This window comes from Aristolochia californica, unplaced genomic scaffold (genome assembly GCF_029961685.1).
Source record: "Aristolochia californica isolate CCGP_79_NKW_82.1479 unplaced genomic scaffold, dmAriCali1.0.hap1 SCAF_14, whole genome shotgun sequence".
Lineage (NCBI taxonomy): Eukaryota > Viridiplantae > Streptophyta > Magnoliopsida > Piperales > Aristolochiaceae > Aristolochia > Aristolochia californica.
The window spans coordinates 1,977,957-2,004,855 of NW_027181815.1; the positions used below are offsets into that span (position 1 = coordinate 1,977,957).

Consider the following 26,899-nt stretch of genomic DNA (forward strand, 5'->3'; position numbering starts at 1 on the left):
TGGCTTTTGTCTCCATGACATCAACCCTCTCTAACTTAGAAAATGAGTGGACAAAGATTCTTTCAATTATGAATGCCCACGTTCAGGCTTCATCTCCTCTCATCAGGGGATTTTGTTGCTTCTATCCCTTAAATTAGCCTCAAAATTGCATCTTACCATGTTGCAATTAATCATGAAGAGACACAAAGAGAGAGAGAGAGAGAGAGAGAGAGAGAGAGAGAGAGAGAGAGAGAGAGAGAGAGAGAGAGAGCTTAAACCAAAGTGGACGATGCAGGAGTGTAAGTGAAATTAGTACCTTTAAAGCAGTTTATAGCTTTATAGTAAAAAGAAAGGAAATAAATGAGGCTCTTTTGGATACTTGGTTGGATGGAAGGGAATATCTCATTAAATGTGAAAAAAAAAAAAAAGGAAAACAACCAGGGTCAGCCTATGCAACAGTGCAAGTGGTCCTCCTGTAAAGAAAACATCAAAATTGGGTTAAGCTGGTGGACAAAAGAAGCTAATCTCAGGCCACCATCCATGACAATCTATACATTCGTCCAAATTTACATTCCCCCATTAATTCAATTTATTCAATTCGGCCCCATTAGCTGAGAAGTCCGTTTCATCATAGTAGTCCCCTCATATCACTTCAAGGGTGATGCTGACCCTTCCTTTGAAGGGGAGCCCTACACTAAGGTCTTTCACTGTCCTCTCTAATTTTGGACCCTCTTGACTCTTTCTGTTTTTTACGCATGTTTTTGCTATACGGTCAATACGACTGTTTTTTAAAAGAAAGAAATAAGTATCAACCTAAGGTGAACGGTTGACGAGGGTCCACACCGACATGAGCGAGCGGCGCATTGTAAGGCGTGTCCCGTCGTATCTTGTCGATTTAATATATACGACCGCTGAATGTGTCTGGTCCCGGGTGGGTCCCCCCCCCCCCCCCCACCTTTGTCGTCTCTATGTCTTGCGATCTCCGCTGGTTGGTTCTGTTCCCCTCTCGACGCCGCGGTGGCCGGCTTACGCATCGGAGGCCACTTCAGTCAACTCACACGACGGGTCTCTGTGACTTGACTTTGACTACTGTCAGTTCATGCAACGCAGCCTGTTAATCGAAGCGGTTGGAGTCGATGGAACGTGAATGAGCCTAAATCCTAAATCCTGGTCTTATGTGTCGGTCAGGAGACAAAAAACCGAGTCAACAACTCGGAGCTGCTAGGGTTTCCGTAGGTTGATGATTCCCTTTTTTGAAGATTTTCTCTGTCGAAGAAAGAGATTCGCGGTGACCGAAAGAATTTTACGTCTCGAGGTTTCTTATCTTCTGGCAGAGCGTTGAGTTCTTTTTTACCTCCTTTTCTCTACCTTTTCTTTTCTTTTCTTTTATTTTCTTTTTCGAAAGAAGGATGAGATGCTTTTGAAATTCGCGATCTGGATCTTTTGATCGTTGAATTTCAGTTTTCGGAATTCGTTAACTTTTTTGCGTGACTTTGTGTATCTGCTGTGAGATTCGACCATCTTCAACGCTGTGGAGTTTTCTGAGTGATAAAGCCTGGACTTGGATGATCGATCTTTAGACCTTTTGCGGTGATTCGTTCAGGTTGGATGTGCTTCCGGAATTTGGACTTTGATGTGGTTTTATTGGTTGTGGATTTGTCCGCAGTTTGTGATAGTTCGTCTCAGCAATTAGTGAATGAATTCGTCTTTAAATTTGATACAGGTTCCCTGCGTTTGCATCAGCCTCAAAATTTCCTTTCCTTTCCTTTCTTCCCAAACGAAACGAGTTTCTATTGACAACGGCTCAATGTAATCATTCGCTTTAGATTTTGTTCTTCTGTGTAGATCTTTCTTAAAAAAAATTTATACCTACTGCCGAGACGTACAATGAGATTTTATATTAATTTTCTGGCTCTTTCCGTTTTCTTGAATCCACTGACCTTCGTTTCCCTGTGCTAATTCTCTCTTCAACTGTTTGTTTTTTGTGTTTCCTTACAAGAACGCATCAGAATTGCTGTCGCTGTGTACTGTTAGATCCGAAAAGTATGCATCTGGGCTCTCTCACCCTTACTCAGTTAACTTTGTATATGGAAAAGCCAAATCTTTCTTCATCAACTTAATCAATCCACCGAGTTTTCAAGAATCTCTTCTTAGTGCTCGCTGCTATGAATTTTAATTAGAATATAGTTGAAATTTGTAGTTTCTTTGTGGAAGTGATAGAATCAAAAACACATCTGACAAAACGAGCGTGACAAAAAAACAAATGGAGGGGATTATTGTAATGTTGAAGAAGATTTATTGTTCATAGAAAATTTATTGGGATGAACAATAAATCTTCCTCTGCATGTGGATGTCCATTTCTGTTCCCATAACCTCACATTCTGTAGCCAGGATGTTGAACAAAAAACAGAAATACACCATAACCAGAAATAAATTGCAAACAAACAAAACAGTGTGTCCAGTGAATATGCTCGTTTTGTCTCAACTCCCAAACACCCTCCAGAAGCAACAGAAAGGGCGCAGGATTTGCAGCTTTTAAGCGCTCCGGCAATATGGTTTGGACAGGATGAAGGGAAGAAATTCAGAACGAAGAATTGGTCCATACTGAAGTACTGAAATCTATGTTGATATTCAACAACAGTCGAACTTAATTCCTGGAAAGCAGAGAGCTAATGAGCACTTTTTTATGGTTTTATCTGGTATGATCTGGTGGATCTTCGCCTGGGAAAATAAATTAAAGCTGAAGAATTTATATTTTGAAAGTATTTTGGACTTTTAGTCGGAAAATGAAGCTTTGAGATTTGTTGTTACTGATGATCTGGTTGTGGGGTTTGGCGTTTCATTCACTCTGTTTCGGAGGAGAGGTGGGGTGCACACGGAATTCCAACCCTGCCGACCATGCCACTCCCGTGAGAGTGACAAGAGGGCTCAAAAAGGGGGAATCTCTTATCGTACACCCACTTTTGGCTGTTATCCTGCGCACCGTCTTCTTACCGGAGTAACTGGAGTCCTAAACTCCTTCCCACCCCGCGTCATCCAACGGTTTCCCAACGTATTTGTTTGTTATTAACGGATGATGTCTGTTAATGCACCTACTCGCTCGCTCCGCATTTCTGAACCTCTACCTCCACTCCTCAGATGTTTTCCTTCTACAGGAATCACATTTCACTGACTTCATTTCCTTGCCGTGATCTGCCTGGATTTGGGATTTTGAGGACGGAGACTGATTGCCCACTTCGTGTATTGTGGAGTCCTTCATTGCTGATTGGTGAAGTTCTCTGTACCCAAAATTAATTCTCTGCAAAACCTGGGATTCTTGCCCTTTTTTCTTATAATGTCATTTTCCTTTAATAGTCATTTGTCTGTGTAAAATGTTCTCACACTTAGTCTTTCAGCCGAACAGAGTCAAACCGGAGAAGGTGATCTTCTTTATGCGCGGTGAAGGCGTGCCTTTGTAAATGCGTAGATGAATGACTTCCGCGTGGATGTAAATTTGTGATTGGAAGCTCCCAATGGCCTGATTTGTGCCTCTTGGATGGATGTGTCTGAGACAGAAGAGCTTCGGAGAACGCCATTGGGACTATCTGGGAAGAACAATGCGGCCATCTCTCGCAAGCCTAGGCCAAAAGAAATCTCTTCCAGATACATGTCCGGACTCACATCAACGTCTATCTCCGCAACCAGGCGGTTCCCGTCTCCCAGTTTCACTCGAGGTGGCACCGCACCCGGACTCCCGGTATCCAAACGGGCTCTGTCCACCGAGCGGAGACGGCCTTCCACACCTTCATCCCCATCGAGGCCTCCTTCTCCATCGACCCCTTCAAGGCCTCTGACACCTTCATATCCTTCGAGGCCCACCACACCTGTAAAGGATTCGGCAGCAGAGATGCAAATCTCCTCTAGGAGGCCGATCGCAGGGCGGACTCCGGAGGGCTTGTGGCCTTCCGTGCGCAGTCTGAGTGTGTCTTTCCAGTCCGATACTTTCTCTCTCCCAGTTACAAAGAAGGAGAGACCAGTAAGTGACCACACTCTGAGGCCTTCTGCCAATGTAGCACATAGACAGGCCGAAAGCCCCAGGAAGGTTACCCCTGAGAGAAAGAGGACGCCACTTAGAGGGAAGAATGTATCGGATCAAACAGAGAATTCAAAACCCATTGAGAATTCGCATACAAAGCTAGTAGATCAGCACAGATGGCCGAGCAAAGTGAATGGGAAAGTTGCAGCGAGTGCCTTAAACAAAAGTGTGGATCTCATTGACAAGGCTTCCAGGAGTTCTTTGCCATTTCCAACACCGGGAGTTTCCCCTGTCAGGAGACCTGTTGCCTCAGATCCTACGTACAGAAACTTGCAGAAGTCTAGCAGTGACGTATCAAGGCGAATTTCTTTGGGAGGAAGTGGAAGAACGGAATATGAAAACTGTTCTATTGGTGATCCATCCTTGTCAAGAATAAGTGCATCCAACAAGCTTCTTTCATTGGGGTCATCCGAACTGGGTTCTTCAACTATTCGTGCAACAAGGACTCAGCCCTCACCACTTCCTGCACTCCACCACCCTCCCTTGATCAAGGTCCCATTGACATCTCCTACTTCCTCTAGGGGAAGCCAGAGCCCAAGTAGGACAAGGCCATCCTCTCCCGTTGCCTCAGCAAATTCTATGATTGGTCGATCCATCAGTTCAGCATCTGTTTTGAATTTTACTGCTGACATTAGGAAGGGGAAAAAGGGTACGAACCAAATTGAAGATGCTCATCAGCTTAGATTGTTGTATAATAGATACTTGCAGTGGCGATTTGTTAATGCACGGGTGGATACAACACTGGCTATACAGAGCATAATGGCAGAGGTCAGGTTCAGACAATGTTGTTGAAGGTTTTTTTTTTTTTTCGCTAGACATCATATAATTGAATTTCAGGGTCATCTTTGGTCTATCTGTTCTTTATAAGTTCAACAAAAAGAAGTTTCAAACATAGGGTTGTGCATGATCTTTTCGCATAATCCTTGTGAAACAGGATCTTTTGTACAATGTGTGGAATGTTACTTCAGAATTACGGGATTCTGCCACTATGAAAAGGATTGCCTTCCAACAACTCGGACAGAATATGAAGTTGAACTCGATTCTAAATGAACAAGTAAGATACGTTTTTTTCCCAAGAGCATAGATATGCTAATTTCAAACATACTATCAATTTTATAGGCATTAGGTTATCCACAAACTTTTTGAAAATTATATTTGGAAATGCAATTGGCTGCCATTTTAAACTACTCCATTATCCTTGTTGCTTTAGGAACTGAAGTTCCTGTCTTTATCATTGTTTTGATTCCATCAGATTACCTACCTTGATGATTGGGTTCTAATGGATAGAGAGCATTCTATCTCTTTGGCTGGGGCAACTGAAGCATTGGAAGCATGCACTCTCCGACTTCCTGTGACTGGTGGGGCAAGAGTAAGTGTCTAATGGTAGCTAGTGTGAGTGAAATGCTTTAATTTTTTAACTTCTAAATAAAGGTTGCTCCATGGAAAGTTTTTTTTTTTTATATATTTAATAAAGAAAGATTTGGCAACTAATTTACTCCATGATTCTGCAGGCAGATGTACAGATGGTGAAGGATGCTGTTAGTTCGGCTGTTGATGTTATGCAAGCTATGGGTTCTTCGATCTGTCTTTTACTATCAAAGGTGAGATACTAATTTGGCTTGTCTGGCACTTCTTGACATTTCGTTAACTAAATGCCTGCGTATTTTTCTTCTTTTATGTTCCCAAGTGATAATCAAAGTTATCTTAGATTGTATTGTCTCCAAGCAACTGACTTAATATTTTGCTGATCGTGCCTGTGGAGTATTTGAGCGTGGAGAGCCTCAATTGCTTACGTTTGTTTGACACCCATAGTATAATAAGCATATGACTGCTTCCATTTTGTAATCCTTTGAAGAATCAATTATTCATATGCATTCTGAAACCAAGAAACTGTTAGTTGGTTTGAACTATTGTCTGACAGGCTGAAGCTGTAGTTACATTTGCCACATTGCACTTGTTTGTCTTTTCTTGCCTTTGGCTGCATTTTCTTCTCCATCTTGTTTCTGAATTGAAGGATCTTGTTACTAATTGAAGATAATGTAGAAGATTTTTATGTGCTCTACTGGCTGAACAGAGTTAGTCTTTGTTTATTGATAATTAATATACTTTTAATAAACCAAGTATTGCCTCACCCTTATGGAATCTGAATGAAACATTCTGTACAAGTGGGTGATTCAAAACTAAACCTTCTCAAGTATCACTAGCTAGGAATTTGATGTTTTGGATTCTAGAATGAAATTTTTGTTAATGGTTGGCAGGTGGAGAAGATGAATTCTTTGGTGTCAGACCTTGCTAAGATAGCAGCACGGGAGAGAGTCATGCTTGGTGAATGTGGAAACTTATTAGCTTCAACAGTTGCAATGCAGGTGAAATTTGGCATAATTTCATTTGCAGACATCTTCGTTGTACTGATTTAATGATACAGGACAAAAAAAAAAGGCCATGCTTAAGATTGTTATTTTTTATGGAGTAGAATAGAGAGTAACAGCCCTTCTCAATGTGTTTCCTATGGGGACCTATTTTATTGAGTAGAATGATGGGGCAAAGAAGTTGAACCAATAACTTCAAAACCTTTAGAGAAACTTTTGGATTTTTTTTATTTAAGGACATACCATTAGGAAAATATTGTAATGGAAAATGAAATCCAAAACCGAAATAAATCAGCTTTCTGATGTTACATTGCTAGAAACTGTGTACCATTTGATGCTTAAATTGTTAATCTTTAGTTGTTTTCTAGTTAGTCAAATGTAGTGATTTGAAGAAAATGTTACATGTAAAATAAAAATATGCAGCTGAATATTTAATATTCAATTAGCAATAGATTAATCTTAACATTACAGATGCATAATTTCAGATATTTTTGAAATTTAAAATAAAAAATAAAAGAATGAAACAGTTACATTGAATTTTCTTCTGAAGTCTACACTCTATGATCCTACATCACTGATTTAAAACAGTAAGTGATGAAAGTGGAAAAAAGTTGGCTAAACTGTAAATCTGCATAGTGGCCTGAGCCTTTGCCTCTGTGGTCACCTGGGGATGATTAAGTATGAGGCCTTGATTTCAAGTCTCACCAAGGGGTAAGGGGGTGTATCTCTGAGAAATGAACGTTCAAAAAAATAAATGCTTTACTCTGTGAAAGTGTAAAAATACAAAAATTGACCTAAAGCATTGAACAAATGGTTCTCTTAGTAGTTTTCTTTTTCTAAATTTGCATTTTTTTGGTCATATTTCAGGGTCTTATGTTCCTACTGTCTATTTGAAACTCTGCAGTTACCCTGTTTTAGTTTATTCTTTATTGCTTTTCTTAAACTCTGCTGGAAGACTGCAAGACCATATCAGTTATAACATGTACTAAGAAAGTTCTGTGATTTCTAATGAAGTGGCTATTTGTAATCTAACAGATGTGTTAATAGCTCTCATGAATTTAATCATATGATTACTGGGTTTTTCATTTCAACTGTTGTGATCTCATAATTGTAGAAACTGAATACTGGGTCCTGGTGAGATTTCTTGATCAATGAACACAGATGTCAAACTGAATGAAGGCCAGTGGAAGGTGGAGGGTGTGTTCTCCCTGATTACAGGAATGTTGTTCCTTCACCATAAGTCTATAAAAGAAATGCATCACTGAAAAAACTATGGACATATCATCCATATTTTAGAGCTTTTCAAATTAAGGGATCACTGATAAAGTCTGATCTTCATTAGTAGAGGATCATTTTCCTATTATCAGTCTTGCCCTTCTTATTGCTGCTGCTAGACCAGATCTTGGAAAGGGTGATCTTCTTCCTGTGGTCAAGGTTCGGAAACTTCCAGAGCAAGGGCTCAGTTTAGACTCTGGATATCCTGACAATTACAAGCTTTCAGTGGAAAGATAAAGAAAGATCATGTTAACCTCTTCAATTGAGCTTAAAAATAACGACTGGAGTTTTTTCCTGTAACTCTTGAAAGTTGACTTAATTCAATAAGACTATAGCCTGTCTGTTTCTGTATATCCTGACAATTGCATGCTTAGAGTGGCAGAGGAAATCTTCAAAGCTAAAAATTATCGTGTTAGCCTTTTCAGCCAAGTTTTAGAATGATGGCTGGAACTTTTAACTCTTGAAACGGTTGGATACAACTACTCAATAGTCAGTTTATGCACACAATGCTCAGCAAACTATAACATATTAAATGTTAGTTTTGAAAGTTCTTGTTAGCATGTTTCTGTACTGATTTTTTGCTTAAATGCAGGTAGAGGAATCCAGCCTAAGAACTCATCTCATACAACTGAAAACAAGCTATGGATAGTGGGAGCTGCCTAAGTCAACAAATAGCTCGACCTATTAGTAGATGCTCTACCTGCTAATTACAACCATCTTCAATGGAGGTCAATATGTACCTACCCCGCGTGACATAGTGACTGTAAATTTAACTTTGTAATGGCAGGCGCATCTGCTTGTGATCATCATTGTCTTTTTCCTTTATTTGTTATTCTTGTTTATTTTATTTTTCTTTTTTAACGAAAGGGAGCTCTGAGCTCTATCCAATTTCCATGTAACTTTTGTATCACTCCGTGAAAAGAAAATGCAAAGAAAAGAGGGAATGGAAAGAAGAATGTCAGGTTACACAGCTATAGAGTGATGTACTAAGCTAGCTTGTTCAGAGTGTTTCAGTGACAACACAGGTCCAATTTCTCACTGTTCATCTTTTTAAATGCATTAAACATTTACTGAACGATTGATGATGCAACCATTAAAATTAAATCAAAGGATGTCACGAATGGATTGGCTTGACTGATGTGGAGCAGAATGTAGTTTTTTTTTTTTTTTTTTTTTTTTTGCACTTTTCACAATTTCATTTCCCTGGAAGAAAGAAACAGAACCTGTTTTGGATTTCTTATTTGCTTGGAGCCTTATCTTCCTTCTTCGCCGGTTGTCTAGCATGGTCGTGTTAACAGGTTCATGGGTAAGTTGGATAAAACCCTAACCCTAATCCTTAAATGCAAGTGATATTATTTTATCTCTCCTCATCTAGCTATTATTAAGTAGATGTTTCATACAAAAAAAAAAATTGATACACACACACACTATATTACAAAACTTTTAATTGCGTTATTTTCTTCTTTTCATGTCAATCCATATTCCATTCATTCTATTAAAAAAAAAAAAAAATACGTTTCACTCATTCATTGGGCTTTCTGCTCTTAGCAATTGAGTCCACATTGCTTCACGTCCGGACCCTTAGTTTTCAGCACGAAGGGGTCGATCCTCACCCAGAGCAGCGAGAAGATGGATGCCAGCAGCACTGACCAGATGACGACAATGGTAGGTGTCCGGTTCTGCCGCCCCATCAGACCCTTTAGGAACGGATATAGATGGACGATCACCCAGAAGGCGAAGAAGAGTTTCCCGAACAGCGGACCCCATGACTGGTACCCATTGTTGATGGCGTCGGAAATTCCGGCCACGACGCCGACCAGGTTGATAATCAGCAGGGTGGTGGGAGGGATGAGGAGGGTGGTCCACTTGAAGGTGTAGAGCTCTCCAAAATCCTCGTCGTCTGTGGCCTTGGAGGTCACGGTGAAGTTGGTATCGATTCCCGCCAGGACTTTTAGCAGACCTTGCACCACCGCGAAGAAGTGTGCAGAGACACCACCGATGACCCAGAATTGCTCGTTTCTCCACCATTCTTCGATACTTACTCCGCTCCACTTGAGTTCCAAAATGCCAGTGGCGAAGATTGAGATAAACAGCGCGATGAAGAACAGCCCCGCGAGTGTGCTTATCTGTTTGAGCATCGGAAAACATTAATGTTAATAAGGGTACTGGTGTTGATCTCAATTAAATCGATTTGCTGCTGGAGCTGAGAAAATAGGAGTGAGCAGGGTTTAGTTACCGTCGGCATGATGAATTTTCCGGTGAGAAGGCAGATGGCTGGGAGAGTACAGTAAGCGAGGAGAGGAAGAGAGGTGAAGGGATAGACAGTAGTGTTGATATACGCGAAGCGCTCCAGCCACTTGAGATGCCCACTCTTGACGCCGTACCAGACGGGGCTGTGACGACTGAAGAAGATCTCGACGGATCCAAGAGCCCAGCGAAGCACCTGGTTGAGACGGTCGGAGAGGTTAATGGGAGCGGAACCCTTGAATGCCGGCCTCTTTGGCATGCAGTAGATCGACCTCCATCCTCGACAGTGCATCTTGAAACCCGTCAGGATGTCCTCTGTGATTGACCCATAGATCCACCCCAACTGCAATTACAGTCACCCCACTCAGCTATTATCATCGTTCTTCACTACTTAATGAACGTGGGATTAGTTTAATTCTCACCTCAGTTCCCCATGCCGTCTTGTCTTCATAACCGCAGCTGATGACATGAATGGCTTCTTTGAGCAAAGCCGCCGGACTCGACGAAGGCGGCACTCCACCTTGCTCCATCAACGTCGAAGTAACGAATGCCGCCGATTGTCCAAATCTTTTCTCAAAATTCATTTGCGAGATGAGCAGCTCTTTGTCATCACCTAAAGGAAACTCTTCTTAGTCGATGGGCACATCTTATTTTGATAGAATCTTTAAATCAGGTCATCAAACCAAACCTGGAACAGTCGATTCCCCGTCGTTTACACCATGTTTGGAGTACTTGGGGAGCTTCTTGCGGCGCCCAAAACATGGACAGCAGTCGCAGCTCACCATCTTTGGACGCTTGGGTCCCTTCGGAGGTTCATAGCCATAGAGAGCTTGCCTCCTGAATACACAACCGGTACCCACATATACGGGACCTTGGATCCCATCTAATCCCTTCATGTTAATCTGCAAGACCCAGAAATTGCAGCAGTTAGATGAGCTTCCAGTTCCTTTGGGAACCTCTAATTTGATTTAATTTGTCTCGATTATGTGCATCGAACTAATGTTTAAGGTAGACTTACATCAAAGAAGACGGTGTTCCTGTTGGCGTATCGATCGTTCCTATCAATGCCGTCGAACCTCTGAGGGAACTGGACATAGCAAAGTTTCCTGCCGACCTGCGGATCCATCAAGAAACACATAGCCTCCCGGACGGCCTTGCTGTTGTTCACGTAGTGATCGCAATCCAAGTTCAGCATGAAAGGAGCATTTGTGAGAACTGCGGAAACGCGGACCTGCAAAGTCACCACTTAGTACTTTGAATCATGAATGGTTGTCCAACATGAATTGAGCGAATTCTTCTCAGAAAAGGGGTATGATGGCTTTACCAGAGCGTTCATGGCACCGGCCTTTTTGTGATGCTGAAATCCGGGTCTTTTCTCTCTGGAGACATAAACAAGTCGAGGGAGCTCGTTTCCTTCAGCATCATGACCCCCACTGTGACCTAAAAAGACCTGGATCATGCCAGGGTGGTCGCGAGTGTTGTTACCAGGCCAGGGAGTTCCATCTTGCATGATCCACCCTTCTGGTGGAACTTTCATAGCTTTAGCAACCAAGGCATTTATCCGAACTTTAAATTCTTCATATTCTCGCTGTTGAAAAACAGTATGTAAGAAATCATCATTCTTCTGCATGATAATTACGAATAAAGGCATTCCGTTTTATATGAAATAAAGAATTCTGAACCTTCATGGCGCGTCTCTCCTTGACAAATGTCGGCTGCACCTTGTCCTTGAGATAGTCGACTTTCAGAGTGAAATACATTTCAGGTGCTCGCGGCTCTATGCTGAATTTCTTGCAGAAAGGAACCCATTTCCGAGCAAATTCGGATGTTTCCGCAAGAGATTCAAAGGTGAGCATGGAGGCACCATCGTCCGAGACATAGCAGGAGACCTTATCAACTGGATAATCCATGGCCAAGATGGAAAGCACTGTGTTTGCTGTAACAAGAGGGGGCTCCTTTAAAGGGTCCACTGTACTCACAAAGATATCCACAGGCGAAAGCATGGATGGCTCTCCTTCTCTTTCATATCTATCCAATGAAATTTAAGCACAGATAAGTTAAAAACAGTGGCATATTTAAGCAAAACATGAGTATTGATGATAACAAATTCTTGCAGGAGAGTGAAACCTTAGGGAGAGCCGGTCGAGATAGGTCTCGCGATCAATGGGAAACCACTTGGGGAACTGATCAAGGATCCAGGAGAAAGCGAACCATATTTCGCAGATAATGGAGGTGAGCCACAGTCCAAAGGCGTCGTGCACCGGATGTAAGATCCGGTAGCGGAGGAAGAAGCCAAGAACCACCAATCGGATAACAATCACCATTCTGTATGGATTGATCTTGCTTGATGCAATGGGTACTTTACGTGATAATGGCTGTCTCGCTTCATCCAGCCTTCACAGTTTCACAAATATCGTAGAATTTGTAGCTTTCAGATAATGATAATAATTGGTGATTTTTCTTCAGAAAGTGAAAACCAAAAGGGTGATTCATCAGCTTACATGGACATGTCAGGATCTCCGTCGTCAGGATCAGCCCCGAGAGATCCTTGCTTTGATTTCCATTCATCCATCCGATCCTTCCAACCTGTCTCTTTGTTTTGATCCCACCTTGCGCTTCCTGCAAAAATCCACATCTCAGACATCATTCAACAATCAAATCTGTCAACAATCCATATAAGAGGATTCATTTTGTTCTTGTTACCAGGTTCAGACACCGGATAGGGGTGAACACGTTTGTGAAGTGAAGATGACAGTTGCTCCCCATGCTGATTAGGTAACGGGAACTCGCCGCTCACCTGTGGATGTGGTGTGTTATTTTGCAACTAACGAGGATAATACTCGAAGAAATGAGAATTAATCGAATAATTAATCCTGTACCAATTTTCACTTACAGGGCGAGATCTTGCATTGGTTATGATGGGTGGAAACTGATGGCTGTCTTCATCATCAGGACCCCTTCCATAACTCATTTTTCCATGAAGAATGGCGTCCAAAACATGTTTCTCTTTATTCTGCTCGTCTTCGATATTAAATTCGTGTTCCAAGTCATCGCCATCTTCTTCATCTTCGTCTCCTTCCACTCGTGGACTCCCTCAAATAGACAATAAAAAAGGAAAAGAGAAATCAATAAACTAGCTATACGAAGTGAAGCTAAAAAAAACCTTCAATGGCGGTGTTTCTTGTTACATACCTTTGAGACGCTTGTATCGAGTCTTGCACTGGGGACACACTTGGGTCCCTTCTCTCCTTTCATACTCGTAACAAGGCCGGCAGACTGGGAAGCCACACTCGTTGCATGCCACAAACAGATCGCCGTCAGCAGTGAGGCCGATCTCATCTCCACATATCTCACAGACTTGACCGTTCAGTGACTTCAATGGCTTCGGCTGAACATTAGAAAATTTGAAGAAAGATAAGTAAATCCTCACTTACATTCCTCAAAGAACAAAGCTTTGAAATGGTTGACACACCTCCTCATGGCCATGAATGACGACAAGCTCATTCCGGTTGTGAGAACCAGCGACCAGTCCGGCGCTTGCTTCCATCTTCCCCGATAGCTGGCCGGAGACTGCAACGAGAGTGATGGCTGAAGGGTGAATGAGTTTTGTAGAGAGGTTGAGGTAGACAATGTCAGCTAGTCATTTGTGGGTGGCACCTAATGTGGGTCTCATGGGTTGGTTGGTTGCAGAGTCCCCATTGCCGCCACCTTAAGCTATGTCTAAGCAACCACCCTGAAAATGCCACCTTAAGATTCCCGCGCTACTACCAGTAGCTTCATCAAAATCAAATGAGGTAATTTACACTAAACTTACCAAATTATCCCCATCCTTTTTTAAATCATTCGTTGTATCCTACTGAATTGATCCTTTTTTGGGATTTAGATCAGTTGATATTAATTCGTATGCTGGGCATTTCGGTCAAAAAAATCATTTTTTTCTTTTTTTGTAGGTCGTATTATAACAGCTTTGATAGACAGATGCAGAAGGTTAACATTTCTCTGTTACGTAGCTATATTGAGTGTATGTGAGTTGCTTTCACGGCTTGTCCGTTATGCAGCAGACGATGCTTGGGTTAGAAGTACTTGCAGAGCAATGCAAATGGTAGGTTGTTAGTTGGTGTCTCACCCATGTCCCATATAACTGCTCCGGCCCTTCACACCAGTCCGGATACACCCTCTGATAGGGTATGCCTGGAGTGGGTTATGGCCTAGTTTAAACCTCGTTTTTATGTCACAGGAGGTTGCAAACATTTACACGAACAAAAGGAGCCCTTCTGCTGTGCATAAAATGATATGCTAATCAATAAATAGTTTTCCTCGGAATTTTTTTTTTTCATGGCTTCTGAAAGGGAAAAACAGAAGATGGCATTTGCACAACTCAATGTAACTAAACGACTCTGTCAAGATGGCATTTGCATATTACACTACTATACAGAATGTGTACCAACGGAGAAGAGCTGCTAATCCTGACATTTTGAGTACATGAATCCACAGCTAGAGTGTGAATTTCCTCTAGTTTTAAACAGCAGAAACTTCAGTTGCTGCTTTTTCCTTTTTCTTTGGCTGTTCTCCATTACCTTTCTGCAGAATAGTTTTATTAGGAACAAGAACAATGGACATATTCCTCTCAGTGAAATTTTTGGTCTCCTCGGTTGCTAACTGTGAAACAAAAGCAAATAACAACAAATCATCATCTGAGCACAACTGAAAACGAAGCACATATAAAGATGTGAAAGCACAAATAAGAGAGGCTGAACATGTGAGCAGAAACAGTATAATTCTAGTTGAATAATTGTTTTCTATTGGAAAGTATTAGGTAACTGAGAACCCTTAAAAAGTTAAGGTTAATTGGCCTCTTTGCTTCAATGGCCATTGGGGAGTTTTGGTGTGAGGTCTTTAACTTAAGTCTCACCAATGTCTTTAGTGTGGGGGGTGGGTGGATGGATGTGTGTAGTCATAGAAAAGAAGTTCAAGAAAATAGCAGCTGCTAATCTGTGATAACTGGTACCTCTGCAGGTCCATAATTTCAGATAGAAAAAAAAAACATTAGCAGATATTGTCCTATTTCAAATATGAGAATAAAGTGTTAGAGAGAACCCATTAGTTGCTTTATGTCATGCAATGCCATTGCTATTCTCATTTTGACAATTATTATGATTTATGAATGAGACTATTTTAGACTACCATATAGGCAGAGAGAAGGTTCTTGTTTCTCATAATAAATCTTTCAAACACCTAGCAAAGGTAAATTGTTTTCATGGAGATAAAAGTGAAGCTTGTGTGCTATTAACCAATTTAAGTCTTGTCTCAATAAGGCATGGTGTCGAGGTGCTGCTACAAAGCCAAAGGACAGATGGATCCTATTATCAATTTGTTCTCCAAGCACCAGCAAGCGGCACTTTGAAAGTTTTCATATATGAAAAACACCATTTGAAGTATTATCTATGAACAATATTACATAATAAGATGGTAAAAAATAAATATAGGTTGGATGCACTGGAAAAGCCATTTTATATGTTCAGGTCTAGTATTACTGGACAATAACCTGATATTAACAAGAACAAGCACCAAATGCTGGAAAATATACATGTAAAAAAAGTAAACTAGAAATATACCTGATCAGCTACAAAATCAGCACAATTTGCAATAGCTTACTATCACAGAATAGTCTGTTAACTTAAACATTGGTGAGGTTTACTTGTCATTTGTTTAAAAATTTAATGAATTGAGGAGTTTTATTTACCATACAACAGTTCAATTGGTCATGTGTAAAGCATGACTAACATTAGTGACTGAATTAGAAGGGTATTTAGACTACCTTCCTTCATTCTCTTTTCTCGTTTTTTTTCTAAAAAGTTATGGGGTTGATAAACAAAGAAACAAAACACAAAAAATAAATATACCTCCCCAATATCGTCCTGAAACCTCTTGATAAGTTCAATCGCTATGTTTCTGAACTCATTTTCACGTCCTTTCAAATTTACTATGACCTTCACCTGCAGAAATTTAGTAAGATGGTTTCAGATTGTTATGTGTGAAATTGGAAGTAAAAGAGAGTAGAGAGGGAGGAGAAGTGAAAAAGGAGACAAGGAGAGGCTTTGAAAGAAGGGCGTAAACTGCTCTGGATGGGGAGGCTCACAACCCCTTTCAAAGTTTGATTAACTTAAGTGATTAGAGATCAAATGACATCTCAACCCCTCATACACAAATCCTAATATCTCCACAACTACATGTCCAAATTCAAAGAGAACTGGACCATAGACTAATACAGACACGCTGACTCTATTGGTGTCCTCATTGATACATACATACTGTGGGAAATAACAAAAATACCCCTCACATCATATTTAACACACCTCGAATTAGAGCATATATATCTAGAAGACTAAGTTTGTTACAAAATTTCTCGAATTCACATATACCTAACGCTTTAGTGAAGATATCACCAAGCTGATCACCTGATCGAACAAATGTAGTAATTTCTTTTTTGCATCACCACATCTAGAACAAAGTGAGAATCCACTTCTATATGTTTGATCCACTCATGAGACACGGGTTACTTGCAATAAATATAGCAACGTGATTGTCACAATACATCATCATCGGTGCATAAATCTTCATGTTCAACTCGTGAATAAAAGACCTCACCCACTTCAACTGACAAACTGTATGAGCTATAGCTCCATACTCAACTTCTGCGAAGAAGAGGGCCACCACATTCTGCTTCTTACTTTTCCAGTTCATCAAGTTTTCCCCAATAAACACACAATACAAAGTAGTGGACTTTCTGTCAGAGTTGGACCCAGCATAATCAGCATCTGAAAAAGTTTATATTTTCAGATGATTGTGAGGTTTAAAGAATAACCCTTTTCCAAATGGTCCTTCCAGGTACCTCAGGATTCTGAGCAGCTTCTACATGAACTTTGCCTGGGTGTTCCATGAACTGACTCAACACACTAACCGAGAATGATATATCTGGTCCCAAGATAGTGGAATAAATTAGTTTTCCAACCAACCTCCGAAATATAATTTTATCCTTTAGTTCACCACTGCTATCCTCATGAAGATATCCAACTTTCATGAGCGTATCTACAAGCTTGGCTCCCAATAGATCATACTCCTACAATATGTCAATGACATATTTTCTTTGTGTCAACACAATACTAGTCTTACTTCTTGTAACTTCTACCCTTAGCAAGATAATGCTTAACTTCTTCAATACCTTGCATATCGCTGCCTAACAGAATAATATCATCAACATATACAAGAAGGATTACAATTCCAGATGACCTCTTCATGATAATTAAAAAATGATTACAGTGGCCCCCCCGAGAACCCAAAGGACATCACCACTTGGCTGAACTTCTCAAACCATGCCCTAAAACTCTGTTTAAGCCCATAAATTGACTTATTCAGTTACATACCTTTCCCATCTCCCCCTAAGCCACATACGCAGGAGGTTACTCAATATAAACTTCCTCTTCCAAATCACCATAAAGGAAAGCATTTTTAATCTCTTTCTGGAAAAGTGACCATCTCTGGTTAGATTTTAACCATGCAACTGGGGAGAATGTCTCAAATACATCAATGCCATAGGTCTAAGTATACCCTTCAACAACTAACCAAGCTTTATATCGTTCAATAGATCTATTTGCTTTATATTTAACTATGTGTACCCAACGACGATCTACAAAGGTAGTATCAAAAGGAGCGTCAAAGAGTCCATGTACCTTCATCAGTTAATGTTTCCATTCCAACATCTATAACCTGCTTGACTAGAGAGCATCCTGTACAGAAAAATGAATAGTACAAGAAGACTGACAACTCAAATTGTTTATACCTGGTATATAAGGAATCAAAGGAGACATAATGGGATAATGGATGACAAGTAGATACACAAACTCCTTTATGAAGAGCAATAGGAAGATGCAAATCAGTTACCTCAAGATCTAAAGACAGAGTATGCTAAAACCTGCAAGAGAGAAGAAACTGAGGCTCGTTCATGACCATGTTGACATCGTTGATACACCTGCAAGGGCTTCTTCGTAGGGTTAGATTGTGGTGGTCAAGACATCTTCCACAAGAGCTAGGGCAACAATACCTAGAACTGTGGCTGATGGAGGACACACATCGGGGGTAGAAAAGAATGGAACGTCCTTAAAAAATGTCACATTTGTAGATACAAATGTTTTTCTCAGAGAAAGGCAATAACATTTGTATCCTTTTTGTATCCAAGAATACCTTAGAAAAAGACATTTAACTGCACGTGGTGACAATTTATCTAAAGATGCACCAAAAACATAGGCAAAAACAAACACAACCAAAAGTACGAGGAGACACTGAAAACAATGTAGCTGATGGATTCAACAGTTGAAGAGGAATTTTATCTCTAAGTATGGAAGACAATATCTTGTTGATGAGAAAACAAGTAGTAAGCACTGCATCTCCCTAGTGTGACTTAGGCACATGCATATGGATAAGCATTGTCCTTGCCAATTCTAATAAATGTCTAGTCTGAAGCTCAGCTACTCTATTTTGTTGTAGAGTAAAAACACAGAAAGATTGATGAACTATACCGTGATCCTAACAACATGCACTAAATTTATGATTTATGAATTCCAATCCATTATCAGTGCGTAGAATTGGAAGAGAGACACCAAACTGAGTTTTTATTTCATTATAACAGTTTAAAAACACTTCAAACTTCTCCCATAGGAGATACACCCAACAAGTGCGACTAAAATCATCAACAAACAAAACAAAGTATTTATAGCCAAAAACATTAGAATCTGAACAAGATTCCCATACATTAGAATGAACAAATTCAAATATCTTGCTACTCTTTGTCTGACTCAATGGAAAAGTGTCCAATGGTGTTTGTCCAATTGACATGACTCACACTGAAAATATAGGTTTTGAAGGAAATGTAGGAAATAAATGTACTAACTTCGCTGGAGAAAGGATAATCAAGTTGTAGATGCCACTGGAAGGGTGACACTATTGCATGAAGAGCAGGTGCTTTTATTTATTATGAACCTTCCAAATGGTATAGTCCTTCTTTCTCGCGTGCGGAACAAATTATTTTCCTCATCGTAAGATCATGAAAAACACAATGAGAAGTATAGCAGGTTATAAAAAATTCATGGACTTGTGAGTTGATAAAAGACAGCGAATCAAGAGGAAATTTAGGGACATAAAAGCACAAATTTAAGAGACATGTATTGGGTAGGTGTGATATTACCCCCACCTTGAGCAAAAGACATTGACCCATCGACAAAAGTAACATGCTTTACCAAAGAAGACTCTCTTAGATCGATAAACAAAGAGGACATACCTGACGTATGAGTTGAGGTTCCTGAGTCAGTTACCCAGGAAGACACAGGATGCACATGTAGAGTAGACATACCTGAACTGGCAAGAGTAATTGTAGGAAGTGGAGGCTAGGCAACAAATGTTGAAGAAAAAGGCCCTGGAGTAGAGCCTAGCTGAGCCAAGTGCTAAGCAAGTTGTTGCATCTCCTCTAGAGCTCCCGGCGAAATACCCACCATGTGTCTGGTCACAGGCTCAGTGTTGTCATGAGTAAATGAGTTTGCCCAAGTGGGCTTCCTAAATTTAATCCAGCATTTGTCAGAATAATAATTAGTGTGCCCACAATGGATACACTTTTTGTCATTTCTACTATCATTGTGGCCTCGTCCTCTATTGGACCCCTCTCTATCTCTGCCTCTGACACTACCACCACGGCCTCGAGAAAAGTCTAATTGACCAAAGATATTAAATGCAGATGCATTACTAGTTTTAATCTCTTAATTACCTTTGGACAAAATTGTTGTCCCTACCTGCATAACCCTGTTAAAGGCTATAGAGAGCGAAGGAATATCATCTAACGCTAGCAACTGAGCCCTAACTACGTCAAACTCAGGTCTGAATCCATCTAGAACCTTTCTTGAGATATGCCTTGTAGTTCACTGTACTAATCAGTGACTGACCTTGTTCCTCACTTAAGACTAAACGGTCTAGCATATAGACACAAGATAAGTTATTCTCCAGAGCATATAATGACTCCAAGGACACCCATATCTCCTTGGTTGTCTCAAGGTTCATGATCTGATTTCTTAATTTCGAGTCCATACTGTTAAGCAACCATGTCATTATTAACTGTCCTCGACTTCCCAATCATCTGTCACAGGGTATTGAAGGATCAACTTTGATAAACTTTGATTTCCTCTTGGCTTTAAGATAGATATGGACAAACTTAGACCAACTAAGATAGTTTTGTCCGTTTAATCGCTTTGAGGTAATTAACACAATATCCTTTCCGTCTAAACTCTAGAATCCCTTGTGGGCGTAATGACGTCTCTGAAATCAGCTATTAAAAACCAACAATAGTTAGCACAATCAAAAAATCACTTCATAGTACAAAGATACCTGCGTAAGGTTATGTTGGCCCCACTTCAAAAAATTAGGGTTAGGACAGAAAAGGTGATATGTACCAGCCAATCAAGAGGATAAGAACTGGAATTAGATAGAATCAGGCTAGAGAACAGGCTAGAAGACCAAATTAGGGCTAACATCAGCCACCTAGAGGATGACACAATAAAAAAACCCAGTATTAGGGCTGCACGCAGGACAATTGGATGAGATATAAATCCCAGTATTTGGGCAAATCAATCATGAAAAATGCTCAAGTTGCTATAAAGGCCATCAACCTTAGGTTTAAGGCAAAAAAGAAACAGAAAAGATCAATATTTTGTCAATCAAAGAGCACCGACCTTAAAAATCCCTCTTTCTATGAAATTGTAGGCTTTAATGGAAAAGAAGAGGGCTTCACAAGCTTTGTAATCCTGATCATAAGCTCTGATGCCATGTGAAAATGTAAATAAAAGAGATTTGAGAGGGAGGAGAAGTGAAAAAGGAGAGAAGGAGAAGCTTTGAGAGAAGCGCGTAGACTGCTCTGGATGGGGAGGCTGACAACACCCATCAGGGTTTTATTAACTTAAATGATTAGAGATGAAATGACATCTCTACCCCTCTTACACATAACAAATACATGTCCAAATTCCATGAGAATTGGACCATAGACTAATACAGACATGCTGACTCGACTGGTATCCTCAGTGATACATACATACCGTGGGAAATGACCAAATGCCCTTACATCATATTTAACATTATGATTATAAAATAAAATAATAAAATGCAAAAGAAGCCAAAACCATCTACAACCTTGTCTCCATCTTTGAGGAACTTCTCAGCAGCTCTCAATCGTGTTGCATAATCATGAGAGTCAATGTTGTACCTATTTAGATTTACAATGAATTTAGAAAACAAAAGAGTAATAGATACTGAGAATATGAAAATAATACCTTTTCCGAGAATACTGGCTTGTACAATTTTATTGCTCTGAAGGAAGAATGCAAGGGAAAGAGAAATCCAAGCTATAAAAGCAGAAGGAAGAAAATAACAGTACAACACAAGCATCCAGAAGGCAGTCTAAACGAGAGCAATCACAATTTATTGGATGACATGCATTTACAATCAGTTCCAAGAAATTATACTGCAACTTGCCTATTTGCATTTCTTAGCAACAGCAATTGAAACATCAAACACCTGATTGATAGAACATTTACATAGTAACAACAACACCACAGCTCTATCTTCTTCTTTTTTTTAAAAAAAGATGTATATATATAATATATAAGCAAGAAAAATACAGAAATTACAGAGAAGGGAGCATATCCCTGACAACACCACAGCTCTATCATTTTTGTCATGAAGGGCAGAAACCCCTAGTATCTTGTTAATGAGAAAATACTCCTGTCAGTTGTTACAAAAGTATCTAGAAAAGAAACCATTACCAGCAAGAAGCAACTTGTTTCTCACATGGGACACAAAGTGGCAAGAGTGCTCGTGGTTGGTGAGGAGGAAAGATTGAAAAAGGCCATCCTAGCAGCAGAACTAGCAAATGATAGTAGAATGAGGAAGAGCATCCATATAGCCAAACATAATGAACTGAGGACAAGGTACTCAAGCTGATGACGAGAGTATGTATTAGAAAGAGCCTCTACTAGATAATAAGCTAATCATGTCCTGTCAAAGTAATGCTAATCATATTGAATTATGTCATGACAAAAGAACAGATACTTCGGTCAAGAATAAAAATACATAAGGAATGAAGGAGTCAAAGAAACAAGCTTAAAAACCTATATTACATGAGTTACTAACCAGGACTTGGTGCTTAGATTTAGAAAATAAAAAAAAAACATTTAGATATGAGACAAGTAAATAGCATACCCCATTTTGAGCTCCTTCAAATTCATTCTGCTTGCTGCACATAAAACCATTATATAAATCAGATTTACTTCACACTGTAACTTTACTGATAACATATTTTCAAAAGCCTCATATAAATTTCCAAAAACAACAAAGAGAATAAAAAAACTCAGAAAGACGTTCACCAGCACTTTTCTTCTGCTGCCCTCTTTTCTTCTTTTGCTGTTCATACCTATACTTGCTGAAAAAATAAGAAGCCATTAATTTTTCTTGAGAAAGTGCTAAAGACTTTTTTTAAGAAGAAAAAGAAGACGACTCCAAAGGAGAAGATATAAATAACAAGAAATACATCAAAAGAAAAAGAAAAGGCTAAACAGGAGAAGGGACAAAGCCAAATCCAAAGGAAGATTGGCTCCCACAACAAGGTTGACAAGAGAGACCTCCCCTCAGCATTATTTCAAAAAAAAAAAAAAGAGAGAGAGAGAGAGAGAGACCTCCCCTAGCTAGGGAGCCTGCAATGCTATTGGCCAATCTAAGAGTATGAATCCCGATCACAAGTTGCTACAGGAAGTGTTAATGATTTCCCACAGCTTCTTGCGTTGAAAAGCTCCTGCTTTTGCTAAGCTATCTCCAATTGAATACAAAAAATCATCTCCCGTGAATAGGTTTAACAAAAAGGATTGCACACAAAAAATATGCCCCTCCATTTTAATCAGGAACAACAATTACTCTTAGAAAAACTAAATAATTTCAGTTTTTTTCAATTACAGTTTCTTTTCTGCCACTCTGGCCTTATGATTTCCTTTTCTCCTTCTTGTGCAATAGAAATTATAGGAATTACCATGGGATGGAGGATGGCCCCTCTCTATAGGTTGTATTTCTTCCTCTTTTTATAAATATTCACACATTCCATAAAAAACAAACAAGGAATTACGATGGGGAAAAAAACTGTTATCTTGGGAAACAATTTAAGTCCAAACAAAATAACAGGAAAGACACAGCTAGATCATATCAGAAAGTAAAGCACAACCACATTAATACGCAATGATCAGCTTAACTCATACTTGTAATCCATTATTCTGACAACCGGAGGATCTGCATCTGGAGATAATATCACCTGTAAAGAAAAATAATAGGTGATTCAGAAGAAAGTTGCTTTTTCGCAGAACTAACTGGAACAAATGATTATTTCAGAAAAGTTTACTTCGGTAGCAATGAACACTCCTCTATACCTCTTTTTGCATCTCCTCAAACAGGCAGGAAAATAATAGTAATAATAATTAAAAAAGTCAATTGCAAAAGATAAATTTGTATTTACTACCTCTTTTCCATTTGATTTTTACATCAAGTTCATTTACTTTTTCATTCTTTGATAATGATGATTTTATCAAAAAAGGAAAGAATACAACAAGTCAGCTACCAGAGCAAACTGGTAGAGGGAGCAAGGTTATAAGATTAGATGAATTTGGGGGTTGCACAGAAAGATTAGTTGGGGTTAGCCCCTTCACCAGCCAGCTTATAACCACAACAATAAGCAGAACCAGGAGTAGGAATTCATGAAATAGAAAGAATGCTAATAACATCTTCAATGCCTCAAAGAAATACCAAAGGCCTCACACACCCGATCACCACTTTATTCTCCTTCTATATTTCACAGCTTGATTCCACTGAATCAGTGGTGTCAATAAGGCTGGAGAACTAATCAAGGTTCCCAATAATTTCTTCACTCTGCCCACTTCCCACATGCACAAACCGACTGGCTTGCCCTAGGTAGTCCTTACCGTCAAAATTAAGCTTACCAGGACACCACATCTGAGCAGCTTCCAAGAAGCAAAATAAGTCACCTAATGAAGGGAAAAGATAAACAACTAGCTTCCATTCTCTGGGTCAGAGCTGTAGGGTACTCTTTGAAGTCACCATGAACTTTGGTCCAAGAAAGCACGTGACAAATAGCTTTCCAGTTACTGCCCAGAATCCTGATGGAACAACATTTATCAGGTGTTTTCCAGTTACTACCCAGAATCCTGATGGAACAACATTTGTTAGAGATCATCCTTTGGTTTCTCTCCTTCCAAATATGCTAAAACGCAATAGCTAAAAAACATGCCACATGATCTCACCAAGTTTGTAAAGGACAAAGATCGACAAGTAGGTTGAAAATTGAAACAGTGTCATAGTAATACTTTATTTCTGAATGTTTTGCACGTTGTAATGTTCTTACCTAGGTTTCTCACACAAGTGTTTTTTTTCTCAACTTTCAGATGGAGAGAAAAAAAAGTGGTGACCTGCTGCAAACTAGAAATTGAAAATCTAAAATCACAAATGTGTCTTTGTGCATGTCCTAGACCCTTAACTAGATGATTAGAAAACCCCAAGCCAAAAAAGCCCTAGTTTAAATGGTCAATCCCATCATTCTACAAAAACAGTATTCCACGCTACTGTTAAAAAGGTATGCAATCAAATATTATTGCTTTTCCTCTAAAGACTACCAGATCTAGTTCGGCGTCTTCTGCCCTTTGAATGGCTTCATTTATTGAGACAATCCCTACCTGTAGATGGAAGCATATTAGTTCCCAAAGAAATAGATATCACAATTAAGAGCACAAAAAAAGGTAAATTTGGACAAGGCAAATGCTCACCATATTCTGCTCCCCATCTATTAACCTTACGTCTGCCGACCTATGCTTGAAATGACCAAATGTAAGCAAATGTTACAATGAAAATATAAACTCATTATCAAAAAATAGGAGGGGATGGGGCTCATAGTTTTGGACAACTGAGGCATACACATAACAAGCCAAGTAGTGTCAGCAACCATATATCATTTGAGATCTCCCAAAAGTATCTAATTCAACTCTTGATTGGGTAGGAACAACACAAACATCTGACCCAAGTGCCATTAAATTGCAATGAACAAGTAACGAGCTTGATCTTGTAGGAGCTAGCGACATGCTAAATTATATTGTTTGCTTTAAAGGGCAAACGTCTAAATCATACAACTCAATATTGAACAGATTTTCGAGGGTTTTTTTGGCTAAGATTTACAACTCAAATTTACAAAAGCTATCATATAAAGTTAATTTTTGCATACACCATTCATTTTAATAAAAAATTCCTAATCTTGCATCAGTATATTGTTAAAATTAGCTAACAAAAGGAATGACATGCAAAAAAGGAAAACTCTTCAAACAAATTGAACAGAATTGCTATTAGTAAATGTCATGAAAAATTAATAAATTCCATATAGGTTAAGCAAATGCAAATTTTTGTATCACAGTAGCTCTGAAGTTCAACGATTTTTTTCCAGGAAGGTGTCATACTTCTAAGTCTAAGACCCAGTATTATTCATTAGTCTCAGAGGCATTAGTCGTGTTGAAAGAGCAGAAAGAGATATTTTGCATGCAAATGATGTTATCCTGCTACAGTTGGGATATACATATTCAAACACTTTGAAGCTCAAACTATCACAAACATTCAGCTAGGTCATTCAGCTGGGTCATTCCACTGTGAACCTCCCTAGACTTCCCAAACGATCTGATAACTACCTAGATTATTTTCTGTCGAATTTGACAATTGGCATAGCTAATTGTAGCAGAATCCTAAAGGAAACCCAGAGAATCAAAGCGGCGAATTTACCCAGTTGCCTGTTCTGGTAATGATATTTGTCAAGTTATCTACTTCTATGTCATCTTCTTCACCAAAATTTTAGGGGGGGGACTCACCGGATGACTGATAGATCCAACGCAGGGTCGGGATTGTTATTCATCTGGCGGGAATCCTTGGACCGCCTCGACTTTGGAGGAGCCGGGCGGTAGCCTCCGTATCGGGCAGAAACGGAAACGGTACGGGGACGCACGACTGAGCGCCGGTCATCAATGGTATCGAAGGGATTAGAGCTCTTGAAGCTGAAGTGAATCCGACAAGTGCACGGATTAGGAAAGGAAGGAGAAAGGGAAGAAGACGGTGCAGTTGTTTTTGCACTAGATATGACGGGATTGAACGGAAAGCTCGCAAGGCCAGCCATTAGAGTTAAGAAGGTGAGGCGCGTAGGTTAGCAACCTATCACTCCCCGGCACTTGCTGGGTCTCAGCGCAAGAAGGTTAATTGGCATTGACTAGCCTGTTCTGCTACGTAAAGAGATGAACTACCCACGACCCACGATCAGAGGGCGCCGGAGAGAGTGAAAGAGAGAAGATGGAAAAGAAGTCGAGCGTTCAGGCTAAACTCGAGAAACCTTATCTGCTTTAAGCTTTAACTGCTTTCTTTCAATCCCATTCGCCGCTCCTCTTCACTGCATGTGGCACATCTGTATTTACCGAGTATTTTGGGGTGATACATTGAACAACGAAAATATTTGGCCGGAATGGCTATCGATGAACCCCTCTTTGCTTCACAGAGTGTTTTTTTAACGTTAGGGAGTGGGGCTAGTAGGTGCAGTATGCAAGAGATGCCAACGTTAAAAAAAAAAAAAAAAATCCAATCGAACTGTTTATTGAACCTTAAACACGAGGAGAAGTAAAGAATTTTAGCCCCGTTTATTACATTATGATTGTCTGAGAATTAGAAGTATTCCTCTATCTATCAAATAGAATTTCTTGAGCTTATAATTCATTACTTTATTTGCAAATGTCAACCAAGTATTGTAAATAAATTATCTAGTTAATCATTTCATAACCAGAAC

At 39.7% G+C, this 26,899-nt stretch overlaps 3 protein-coding genes across 5 annotated transcripts; 1 reads left to right on the forward strand and 2 right to left on the reverse strand.

Moving 5' to 3' along the window:
* Window positions 1-996: 996 nt before the first annotated feature.
* LOC137949988 (AUGMIN subunit 8-like) lies at window positions 997-8,718 on the forward strand. 3 transcript variants are annotated; one of them, XM_068796297.1, is made up of 8 exons: window positions 997-1,582; window positions 1,703-3,247; window positions 3,375-4,822; window positions 4,989-5,108; window positions 5,307-5,423; window positions 5,566-5,655; window positions 6,313-6,420; window positions 8,291-8,718. In XM_068796297.1, exons 3-8 carry the CDS (start codon window positions 3,515-3,517, stop codon window positions 8,345-8,347), a joined length of 1,800 nt encoding a protein of 599 aa, XP_068652398.1. In that variant the 5' UTR covers window positions 997-1,582; window positions 1,703-3,247; window positions 3,375-3,514; the 3' UTR covers window positions 8,348-8,718. The 3 variants fall into 3 exon arrangements, with proteins under 3 accessions (XP_068652398.1, XP_068652397.1, XP_068652399.1); XM_068796296.1 differs by having other exon boundaries at window positions 997-3,252; XM_068796298.1 differs by having other exon boundaries at window positions 997-3,247; window positions 3,383-4,822.
* Window positions 8,719-9,128: 410 nt separating this feature from the next.
* Window positions 9,129-13,521, reverse strand: LOC137950099 (cellulose synthase A catalytic subunit 9 [UDP-forming]). Its single transcript, XM_068796477.1, has 13 exons — window positions 13,418-13,521; window positions 13,138-13,333; window positions 12,839-13,038; window positions 12,649-12,742; window positions 12,447-12,564; window positions 12,073-12,339; window positions 11,628-11,973; window positions 11,270-11,533; window positions 10,964-11,176; window positions 10,634-10,847; window positions 10,368-10,558; window positions 9,935-10,288; window positions 9,129-9,824 (listed from the first exon to the last, which is right to left on the reverse strand). Exons 1-13 carry the CDS (start codon window positions 13,490-13,492, stop codon window positions 9,243-9,245), a joined length of 3,114 nt encoding a protein of 1,037 aa, XP_068652578.1. The 5' UTR covers window positions 13,493-13,521; the 3' UTR covers window positions 9,129-9,242.
* Window positions 13,522-14,241: 720 nt separating this feature from the next.
* LOC137950100 (translation initiation factor IF3-4, chloroplastic) lies at window positions 14,242-26,440 on the reverse strand. The gene is made up of 9 exons (XM_068796478.1): window positions 25,941-26,440; window positions 24,858-24,897; window positions 24,708-24,767; window positions 23,283-23,335; window positions 22,404-22,459; window positions 22,240-22,273; window positions 21,172-21,244; window positions 15,849-15,941; window positions 14,242-14,604 (listed from the first exon to the last, which is right to left on the reverse strand). Exons 1-9 carry the CDS (start codon window positions 26,240-26,242, stop codon window positions 14,464-14,466), a joined length of 852 nt encoding a protein of 283 aa, XP_068652579.1. The 5' UTR covers window positions 26,243-26,440; the 3' UTR covers window positions 14,242-14,463.
* Between the last annotated feature and the right edge of the window lie 459 nt (window positions 26,441-26,899).